General features: G+C 36.1%; 1 protein-coding gene across 1 annotated transcript in view; it reads left to right on the forward strand.

The window, feature by feature from the left end:
- The window catches only part of SLC38A9 (solute carrier family 38, member 9), a 103,240-nt gene that overhangs the window by 37,572 nt on the left and 53,709 nt on the right, over positions 1–11,959 (forward strand). The window contains exons 7-9 of the mRNA XM_006889558.1: positions 7,881–7,940; positions 8,668–8,865; positions 11,534–11,641. Coding sequence (XP_006889620.1) covers positions 7,881–7,940; positions 8,668–8,865; positions 11,534–11,641 — 366 coding nt within the window. The remainder of the gene's footprint in view (positions 1–7,880; positions 7,941–8,667; positions 8,866–11,533; positions 11,642–11,959) is intronic.

Here is an 11,959-nt window from a genome sequence, read left to right on the forward strand (position 1 = left end):
AAGAGCAATGGTGTCCCTCTGGAAACTAAGGTGCATGGTGCATCTGATACAGGCCATGGTCTTTGCAATTACTTGTTATACATCAGAGAGTTAGACAATGACTAGGGAGGATAGAAGGAGAATTGATACTTTTGAGCTGTGGTGCTGGAGAAGAGTATTGAGTGTATCATGGACTGCTAAGATAACAAACAGGTTGATCCTGGAGAGGGTTAAACCAGTCTGCTCCTTGGAGGCAAGGATTCTGAGGCTTCGTCTGACATACTTTTGACATGTTACAAGGAGGGACCAGTCCTTGGAGAGGGACATCTTGCTTGGGAGTGTGGGGGGGCAGCGCAGGAGGGGCAGACCCTCTATGAGATGGATTGATTCAGTGACTGGGATGGGTGTATCGGAGACAGTGCGATTGGCACAAGATGAAGCAGAGTTTAGGGTGCTGTACATAGGGTCGCTATGAGTCACAAGTGACTTGACAGCACATAACAACAACAACATATTATACAGGAGGGGATTTCCCATCTTCCATGAAACAGCTGGTTGGTTCGACTCAATTGAGCCTTTGGCTCAGCAGCCCAGTTCTTCTCCACTTGTAAGCTTTAAACAGCCCAACTGTGTTGTAATACATGCATTTGTTCACTGTTCTTCTAGAAAGAAAATATTATACGAATAGTTGAAGCCTGTGTATAAAGCTTAACTTCAGTTTCTTTTTCCTTAAATTTGGTGTATTCCTGTGCATGATTTTGTTCCTTTCATCCATAAGTATCTGCGCAACATATATTAGTATTTGGCATGTTTTTAATGTATATAAATTTTTTTAAAAATGTGTGTAAATGCTTTGAGACTTCCTTTTTCCTCAGTCGTCATTTTTATAATTACAAAAAGCTTCTAGTTCATTTTACCTATATTATGGTACTCATAATATGAACATATTGCAATTTACATGTTCCTCTGATGATGAACATTTAATTTGTTCTTTAATTATTTTGCTATTAAAAGCAAAGTTTCAGTAAACATCTTTATTTCTGTCTTCCCGTATACGTAGGAAGAATCTCTCCAGGTATCATATCTATGAGATAAATTGCTTGAATTTAGGGTATTCATATTTTTCATTTTACCAGAACTTGGCAAGTTGTACTCTAATATGCTTATACTAATTACATTCCTATCAGTAGTTTTTAAAAATTTCCCTAGTGCCACAACCTTGCCCACACTAGGAATGATAAGAACTGTTTTCACATTTTAGATCTGATTTTCGTTTTCATTTCTCTTCATAAGACCTTTGTCTTATTGAGATTGGAAATTGTTTATTCATATTCTTTTCACTTTTTTCTATTTAATTATTGATATTTATTCTTCTAAAGGCTCTGTAAAGTTTAAATAAACTCATTGCTGTGCAATGCAAAGTTTGTATATTTTTTTTATTTTTTTGTGTGTAGCAAATACTTGTAGCTAGTGGTAGAATATGTTCATTTCTGTGTGGTGACTGTACTGTTAGACCTTTGTTGGTTGGGATTTTTTTCCTTTTTTCTTTAAAATAAATTTTTCTTGTATACTGGTTTATTTACACTGTTATACTGGTTATACATTGTTTTTCTTACCAGATCTTTCTCATTTCTTTTACTCGCCTTTCCCTCCAACCATGAAACTGTGCAACCTATGTTTGACCACCCTCCCCTTCCTGCACCCACCCTCACCTTTCTGCTCCCACCTTTACCCTCTTGGATCCTCATATACATTCTACAGTAATGGTCTTAGACTGTATTTGTCCTTATGGGACTGAGTTACATAAGTTTGTTTTGTTGTGGTGTTTGTTTTTTTATTTTATTTTCAAATTAATCTTTTCCATTATAGTCTTATTTCACTTTCCCATATACATTTTAGAACCACTTTGTCACTTGTCACCAAAAAAAATCAATGAGAATTTGATTTAAATTCTACCTAATTTATCAGTTTATTAGAACAATATTAAAACCAGGATGGTACTGAGTTTAGGACTTAACTGGAATTGCGTTGAATTTATAGCTATGGAAATAATTTATGTCATTAAAATGTTAAATCAGTCTATCCATGAGCATGACATGGCAAGCTTTTTGTGCTTTTCCCGTCATTGAAAATTAGGTCTTAAGGCAACACACTGATGTTTTCTCTAAGTGTAAGTGCTTTCGTTCTTACATGTAGGGCTTTGATCTGTGTTCAGTTAATTTTTCATATCGTGTGAAATTTATGTCAAATTTCATGATTTTGCATGTAGTGATCCAGTTTTAACAGTATCTTTTTAAAATTTGTTTGCTTACACAGTGTGTATACATTGTGTTTCACACTATTTCTCATTCACATTGTCTTTCATATAATCATTCTCATGCATTATGTTTTATAAAATTAATCACTATTGGACATTGCCTATTATTACCCTGTCTTTTCACCCAGATCTTTCCCGTTTATTTCCTCCTCTCCCTCCACACACCAAACTGTGCAACCCTGTGGTTTAGCACCTGTCCCTCCTCACCCCTTCTTTTCTACTCCTTCCTTCCTTGGTTTCCCATATATGTTTTACTAGTTGTCTTCTATTTTTACAATAATGGTTCTAGGCAGTATTTGTCCTTATGAGACTGAGTTAGTTCACTCGCTTAGTGCTCTCCAGTCTTTGCCAAGTAGAATTTTTTGTAATTGTTTCTCTTGAATGCTGCATAGTGTTTCATTGTGTGACTGTACCACAATTTCTCAATCCATTCAGTATGGTTGGACATTTTAGCTGTTTCAGCATTCTTGTAATGGTGAATAATCCTGCTATGAACAAATCTCCATATGTGTCTCAGTCCTAATTTCCTTTGAGTATATTTCTGGTAGTGGAATAGCTGGGTCCAACCGAGTGTCTATGTTCAACTTTTTTTAGGAAATGTCAAACTGTCTTCCAGAGTCATCACACCATTTTACAATCCCACCAACAGTGAATGACAGTACCCACCTCTCCACATTCTCTCCCAACATTTATTTCTTGCTGCCCTACTAAACTTTGCCACTGCTACTGGGATGAGATGGTATCTTGTTATGGTTTTGATTTGCCAGTGATTTTGAGCATTTTTTTCATGTGTCTATAGGTCTTCTGAATGTCTTCCTCTGTGAAAAGTCTTTCCATGTCTTTTGCCTGTTTGTTTGGGTTATTAGCCCTTTTCTTCTGGAGGCCCAGGAGTATTCTGTAAACTTTTGTTATGAGACCCTTGTCTGAGATAGTATTGCCAAATATTTGTTCCCAGTCAGTTTTCTTTTTACCCTCTTTGTAAAGTTTTTGGTGAGCACAGATGCTTAATCTTTAGAAAGTTTCATTCACCAATTTTATCCTCTCCAGATTGTACATTTTTGGCTGTGTTTGTCAGTCTCTTTATAACATATACTAGGCCTTCTAAGCTTGGTCCCAATTTGTCTTTATGAACTTTATGGTTTGTGGCTTTACTCCCAGGTCTGTGATCCATCTTGAGTTGATTTTTTGTGTATGGTGTGAGAAGTGAATCCTGCTTCAGCTTTCTGCAGGTTGAAGTCCAGTTTTCCCAGCACCTTTTGCTGAAGAGATAGTCATTTCCCCATTTGATAGGTTTTATTTCCTTGTGGAATATCAGTTGACCGTAGATAGGTGGGTCCATTTCTGTGTTGTTAATTCTGTTCTAGAGGTCTGTGTGCCTGTCTTTATATCAATACCATGCTGTTTTGGTTACTACTGCTGTGTATTAGGTTTTGGGGTCAGAGTGCTATGCCTCCCATTTTTGTTTTTCAGAAGTGCCTTGCTTATTTGAGGTTTCTTTCCTCTCCAGATAAATTTGATAGTTTCCCTTTCAAATCCTTGAAAAGTGAATTTTTTTATCTGTACTGGGATTGCATTGAACCTATGCTTTTGGTAAGATTGTCATTTTTCACACTATTGAGTCTTCCTAATAATGAACCATGGACTGCCAAGAAAACAAACATATTCATCCTGGAGAGGGTAAAACCAGGCTGCTCCTTGGAGGCAAGGATTCTGAGGCTTCGTCTGGCTTACTTTGGACATGTTGTAAGGAGGGACAGGTCCTTGGAGAGGGACATCATGCTGGTTAGAGTAGAGGGACAGCACAGGAGGGGAAGACCCTCTATGAGGTGGATTGATTCAGTGACTGGGGTAATTGGGATGGGTGTGTCAGAGGCCATGCGATTGGCACAGGATAGAGCAGGGTTTAGGGCTGTTGTACATAGGGTCGCTATGAGTTGCAAGTGACTCGACGGCACATAATAACAACAACAATAATGAACAGGGAACATTTTTCCATTTAGTTAGATCTTTTATTGTGTCTCACAGAAATGTTCTCTAATTTTGTCTGTACAGGTCTTTTGTGAGTCTTGGGGTTTTCTGTTCACACTATCATATCACCAGCATCATTTATTGAAGATGTTTCCCTCTCCGTTTTGTAGTGTTAGGAGCCTTACGGAAGATAATAAGAACGTAGGTTAATGGATTTGTTTCTAAACTCTCAGTTCTTTTCACCTATATGAGAGCTTATTTTACCATTATCAAACTTTCAGAATTACTGTACCTTTTGTATGTTTTTAAATTGGGAAGTGTGAGTCTTCCATCTTTACTTTGACTATTTGGGTTTGGGATCCCATACAATTCCTTGTAAATTTGAGGATTGAAGTTTCTACTTCTGCAAAAAAGGTCTGTTGGAATTTTGGTAGAGATTATGTTAGGTCTATTGATTTTAATTAACCCTAATTTTAACAGATGGATACATCCATGTAACCCAACTACCTCTAATGAAATGCAACGTTTCTGTCTTCTCAGAATGTAAATATATTATTTTTCACATGCTCAGATTTTTTGTTGCTTTGTAAAGGAATCTGTTTAATTCTATTTTATAATATTTGTATACATTGTTTCACATTTTCCTTCATTGCTATTTAATTTTTTAAAAAGGTTATTTTAAAACTAACAAATTTACCAAGCTGTTATTAAACTAAAAAGACTTACTGATTCTAATAATTTTGTGATTCTTGGTAACTTTTTTGTTTATTTACATCTATGAATTATGAAAATTTCTTGTCTAACTCTCTTAAAGATACATGTGTACACACAATTATACATATTTATACAATTGTTGTTGTTGTTGTTGTTGTTGTTGTTATGTGCCGTCGAGTCGTTTGCGACTCATAGCGACCCTATGTACAATAGCCCTAAACCCTGCTCTATCCTGTGCCAATCGCATGGCCTCTGACACACCCATCCCGATTACCCCAGTCACTGAATCAATCCACCTCATAGAGGGTCTTCCCCTCCTGCGCTGTCCCTCTACTCTAACCAGCATGATGTCCCTCTCCAAGGACCTGTCCTTCCTTACAACATGTCCAAAGTATGTCAGACGAAGCCCCAGAATCATTGCCTCCAAGGAGTAGCCTGGTTTAACCATCTCCAGGATGAATCTTTGTTTTCTTGGCAGTCCAGGGTACATTCAATACTCTTCTCCAGCACCACAAGACAAGTTTTTATATATTGATATATACACATAGATAGATATTTACATATGTATATTTGTGTCACTCACACACTTGTTGCCATCAAGTTGGAACCGACTCATAACTGTACATTGCACTAGAGGAGCTTGTTTCTGCCCCAGAGCTGCTGGTGGATTAAACCACCAGAGTAGTATGATTTTGGTGTTAGGATTGCAACTCTAAACAGACAACATCACCAGAGCTCACTGTATGTGTGTGTATAAACATATATATCATATTTTCTACATGTAAAGTTATATAAAAACAGTGCTGATAGACATCGATATATTGTCCTGAGGAAATAGTTGTAATGTTTCACCACTTAATATTATATTTGTTGTTGTATATTGTTTGTAAGTTATTAAGTTTGTAAAGAAATTCTCATCTGTCTTTTTTCAGCACTTTCAGCACTGTCTGCTGAATTTTATTAAATACTTAAATTGCATCTCTTGAAATGGCCATAAGAGCTTTTCTCCTTTAAATTGTTAATGTGGTAAATTAAATGAAGGCAGTTTCTAACATTTAACGTTCTTTTGTTCTGGGATATAATTTGCATTCATTGTGCTTTATGGTTTTAAAAACTCCTTACTAGATTGAGATTGCTTTGAGAGGTGATGGGTTTACATTTTATTTAGACTTTTTTGTATCTGTTGATGAGAGATACTGGCAAGAGGATTGGCATCCCCCCCCATCTTTATTGAACCTTGGCATTTCCCAAAAGTTGCCTAATTGTTGTTAGGTGCCGTTGAGTCGAATAGGAGGGTTGCCATAATAAATTTTGTTGGTTTTAAACAATAGAAATTGGTCTCTCAGCCTTCTGGAGTCCAGAAAATTGGCATTAGACATCAGCAGGGCCTCGCTTTCTCTGAAAGCTCCAGGGAACAATTCTAACTTGCGTCTTCCTAGAGTCTGCTGGTTTCCAGCAATCTTTGACGTTACTTGGCTTGTAACTGCATTGGTGTGATTTTTGTCTTCATGTGACCATCTTCACAACTGACTGTCTGGGTCTGAATTTCCATCTTTTTGTAGGACATCAACCATTACATTTAGGGCCCCCTTTAATCCTTTAATCCAAGTTGATTATAGCGGAAAAGATCCTATTTCCAAATAAGTTCTCATTCTGAACTTCTGATCCTATTTTCAAGAGTGACTATTCAAACTAGGACATTTGTTACCAAGGTATTATTGGAGTTGTAATATTGGACATCAAGGAATTACATAAAATTTCTAACCTTAAATAACTTCTAATCTTAATCACTATTAACTCTGTAAAAACCTAAAACACTAAATTGACTTTGTTACTTTATCTTGAAAAAGATTCCGTGAAAATTATTAATTTGCATATATAACTTCAGAACCTAATTCAGTATCTGTTACCATTTCTTTTTAAACCTTACCACAAACTGTTTTATCAGTGCTTAATTAGGTGGTTATACAAACTTAACATCAAACAAAGTAAATCTTTTCAGGCTGATCCTTTCAGGCTTAGAGAAAACCCATTCACCTTAGAATGCTGTCATGACCAGGACTCTATGTGTGCTCCCCGCCTTTCGTCCTATTGCTACACAATCATAAAAATTAATGTACAGACTTGGGTTTATAACATCATGTACTGCACTTTGTGGGGGGAAAAACACAATTTAAGCAATTTTTTATGTATTTGTTAGTATTGATCCTTTTTCAGACTTTAGAACTTAATGTTAAATGTAACCATGCTTATCTCCATTAATGTAAATATAACAAACAACTTGTTTTTACAAATGCAAGGTACAGTGTAAAGAGGACTAGAAGAGAGGAAAGGGAGAGGGAGGGAAGAAATTGTGCAACAATGAATGAATGAAAAATTCAGCATTCCTGTAAACTTTCGTTAAACTCACAACAAGAGAAAGAAAGGAAAAAAAACCCAAACTCATTACTTTCAAGTCAGTACTGATTCCTCGTGAGCCTTTAGGATAAGTAGAAATGCCCTGTAGGGTTTCTAAGGCCTGCAACCTTAAGGGAGCAGACTGTCACATCTTTATTCTGCAGCCTGAGTTCAGGTTACCAACCTTTTGGTTAAACCAACTTTTAACCACTGTATCACCAAGGGGCAGGATATTTAACCAGCCTTAATTTAGCGTTGTGAGAAGCTTTTTAGAATCTATTCAGACATGTGAACATTTTTCATAACAGGGCTCTGAAACATAAACATTTTAATTCCTACTGTTAGAGATGAAGCTGTATTAACATTGAAGTGTCAAGTGTCTTGGTTCACTGTACTTTGCAGCATTACTCACAGTATATTTTTTTAAAATTTTGAGAAAAGACTTTAGAAGGTGCTATATTTAGTGTCTTCATTCAATTTTAAATTTTGTTTTCTTAATTTTTAGATTTTATTCATCACATTAATGATACTGACTCTGTGCTGAGTACCAATGATAGCAACTATGGTAAGTAGTTTAGAGTTTCACAAGCTGGTGATTTACAAAGTTCCGTCGTGAAACCAGAAACAGAGAGAATGGTCTGTGTCCTGTCTGATAAGAGAACTTCTCACCTACATATCAGTGTTAAGAAAATATATTTTCCTCACTTTATTGTTTTCCTGTTATCTCCTGGACCTGTAGGTTGTTATCATGTGTCACAAACTATCAGAATAATTACTATGGCTTACTAGACTTCAAGGTTCTTAAGCTTTAATCCAGTACTTAAGTTTTGGAAATATCATTGTAGCTAGCTCAGTGATACCTACTTTTTATTCCAAATCCACAATAATTTATTTAGAAATCTATGAAAACTAAGAATATCTGTAAACATATCTCTTTGGCCTTTATATCAACACTTAGCATGGCATACACTTATCACGAGAGATTGTTTTAAAAAAGGCCTTTCATAAATAAGGTCAAATACCATCAAGTTCTTTTTTTTCCCCAGCATGGAGCCAGTAGCTATTTGTTAAGAAATTCCTAAGATAGTTTATAGTATGCTTGAATCTTTGTTGTTCTAGATTCTTCCCTTTTCAATTAATTATTTATTTATATGTAAAAATGTTCCTGATATATTTATGTAAAACGTTCTTAGCTTGCAGTAAAGGTTGAAATGGCAAAGCGAGCATCGCTCTCAGAGGGTAGTTTTTTTCTGTGCCATGGTCTTCTCTAATCTAGGACTTTCTTGTTGTAGTGATCTGTCCAAGTGCCAAAGGGGATGGCCATCCTGACAATAGCTCTGCGATTATTTTCTACACCAATGACACAGGAGTCCAACAGTTTGAAAAGTGGTGGAATAAGTCCAGGACAGTGCCGTTTTACCTCATAGCTCTCCTTCTGCCTCTGCTCAATTTCAAATCACCCTCATTTTTTTCCAAATTTAATATCCTAGGTAAGTTAGAGCGCTGTGTAGAGCTCCTCTGTAGTAGAATATGTGCTGGATTCTTAGGGAGCATGGTCAGGTTGGCGAGAGACTTACTTTCACACAGATTTAATGTGTTCATTCACATAATAACTTTTTTGTTTTGTTTATGGAATTTGTCACAGGGGAAAATGTAATTGACCATTTCAAATTGTTTGGGGATTTCTTTTTTTAAGATATGAATTCTTACTGATTTTCCCATTATATCCTAGTAAATTTTCCTCGTTCCCAGAAAGCATAAAACCAGAGGATATAAACGGAATTTTTAGAAAACTCAAACTCCTTGTCATCTAGTTGGAACTGACTCACAGCTGACCCTTCAGCAGGTTTCCAAGGCTGTAAATTTATGAGGGGTAGACTGACCATTTTTCTGCTGTCTAACCAGTGGTAGAATTGAGCTGTTGAAGAAGTACAACCTTTGGTTAAATACTCAGCTTGCTATGGACCGTGCCGATTGAGTTCCCTAAATTGTCAGAAGAGATGCCAATTATGTATCTTTGAAAATTCTCAACTCTAAGTGTTAGAAACATTAAAACTTTTCAAAGAAGGATATGGAGTATTTTTCCCCTAGTGTTTTTATTTAATTAAAAATATTACACAAAATGATCTTTCTGTGACCTTGTTTTACTGAAGTCTCTAAAGAGCATTTTGACCCTTTCTTTTCTTATGACTCTGAATCTCAAAATGGCAGAAGTAACTCCCAGGAGTTCTGATGAATGCTCACGTGAGTTAACTGAAGGAAATAATTCAGAAATAATTAATAAACCCAATTAGACCATGAAATCTCAACTTTCCCCTATGGATATGCTTTCCTGGTAGACAGCTTGGAGAGGGAAAAAGATATTATCTGTTTTGTTGTTATTGTTATATGCTGTTGCATCAGAACCAACTCATAGCTGGTCCTCCAGCAAGTTTTCAGAAACTGTAAATCACAAAAGAGGAGAGTGCCCATTCTCCTGCCATAGAGCAGCAGGTCGATTTGAACTGCTTGACTTTGGATTGGCAGCACAACTCTAGGCCATCAGAGTTCTAAACCAAGCTAAACCCACTGCTGTCAGTTCAAGTCCCAATTCAGTATAAATCAGGAAGTGTCTTTTGTTTGTCCAGGAAACCAAAGAAAAGGGTAAGAATACAATTCTATCTCTCTCTTCCTCAAAACAGGATTCACTGTAGGATTGCCATACACACATAGGAAGTGAGGAGTTGTGATTATATAAGCTGTCTGTGATTATTTAAGCTATATAGTTTCTTGTTTTCATCCTTTCTGAATCACTTAATCTCCAAACCCACAGGCGAGTTTATGAGGCACATTTGTGGTTTACTGGTTTGCTTGCTTGCTTCCTATTGAACAGATCCTTTAAAAGTTAGCATACAATGCTAAGTGAACTAACTCGGTCCCATAAGGACAAATACTGTTTAAGACTATTATTGGAGAAATAGATAACTATTAAAATGGGTGTGAAGGTCCAAGGAGGGGAGGGGAGAACAGAGGGATGAGGATGGGCGGAGGGGTAATTAAAAATCGCACAATTTGAAGGGTAGAGGATGGAGTAGGTAAAGAAAATGGGAAAAAAATCCATCGTGAAAAACAGTATATACAAACTTTGTAAGCAATAAAATTTGTAATATAAAAGAAAAATTTATTTAAAACATTTTAAAAACATAAAAAGCTAGCATATGCATTTATAGAAAGATTTGCTCAATTGATTGAAACAATTACTAGACTTCTAACTAGTTTAATAATTCTCCACTCCTTAAAGATATTTTATTTTTGTCATGGTACTTGTAAATCTTTAGGGCAATTAATATCTAGCAGAATTCTGGTTTTTCTGACTATACCAAATGAATAGATTTAACTCCTTGAAGGAAATAATCCTGTAACCTCTAGGCTACTAAAACTTTCTGATTGCCTGCTTTACTCTGTTTATGATATTGGGGACTGGAACCTGAAATCTTTCCATCTAATAGGTAGTATTACCTTCTAATGGCCTAGTGGTAAAAAGCTGTGCTGCAATCTCAAAGGCTTGTGTTTCAATCCACCAGCTGCTCAGTGGGAGAAAAATGGTCGATCTCCTTCCATGCAGTTTACTGCCTTTGAAAACCTGCTGGAGGGTCAAGCTATGAGACAGTTTCTACCCAAGAGCACACTACAAAAACCCATTGAAACCTCAAATAGAAATAAAAGCAGATTGTTTCTTGATTATGTGATTTATCAGCATTTTCAAATGTGTTATCAACATTCATTATTTTTTTCTTTGTGTTCTTTTTGTCCTGCATTAATATTGGTGACTGTTTCCCCCTGCCTATTATCTAATTCTAATACTTCAAATAAAAAAAGGTTAGTTTCATGTAGTCTAATAATTGCTTATATCTTCCATTAAATTAAGAATTTGTGAGCTACTGTCAAGTTACTTCTGTTATGTAATTTTAAGGGCTCTGTTTTCTGATAATTCACTGAGCTTGTTTATTAGATAGTAAGCTAATCTGCAGATCCTAACTGAGTTGTAGTGGGATTATCAATAGGATCAGAAGGTAAAAATTTTCCATATTTTGAAGAGAATGTAGAAACTAAATTTGATTTTAAAAAATTGTCTAAAACACATAAAAATGATAAATGACTTCTGAATTATCCTCACAGGCACAGTATCTGTTCTCTATTTGATTTTCCTTGTCACCTTCAAGGCTGTCTGCTTGGGATTTCATTTGGAATTTCACTGGGTTACACCAACAGAATTTTTTGTACCAGGTGAGTTTTTATAGTTAAAAAAAAAGTAATGTGATCTTTAAGTGACCGATTGTTAACATGCTATTCTAAAACCAATAATGGTATTTTTATATTAATCATTTTTTTCAATGCTATCAAGCTATATAAGATGTTGTTGTTGTTGTTATGTGCTGTCGAGTCGCTTGCGACTCATAGCGACCCTATGTACAACAGCCTTAAACTCCGCTCTGTCCTGTGCCAATCGCACCATCTCTGACACTCCCATCCCAATTATCCCAGTCACTGAATCAATCCACCTCAGAGAGGGCCTTCCTCTCCTGCACTGTCCCTCCAGCCTCC

Source organism: Elephantulus edwardii, unplaced genomic scaffold (assembly GCF_000299155.1).
Source record: "Elephantulus edwardii isolate Elephantulus edwardi_28Jun2011 unplaced genomic scaffold, EleEdw1.0 scaffold00079, whole genome shotgun sequence".
NCBI lineage: Eukaryota > Metazoa > Chordata > Mammalia > Macroscelidea > Macroscelididae > Elephantulus > Elephantulus edwardii.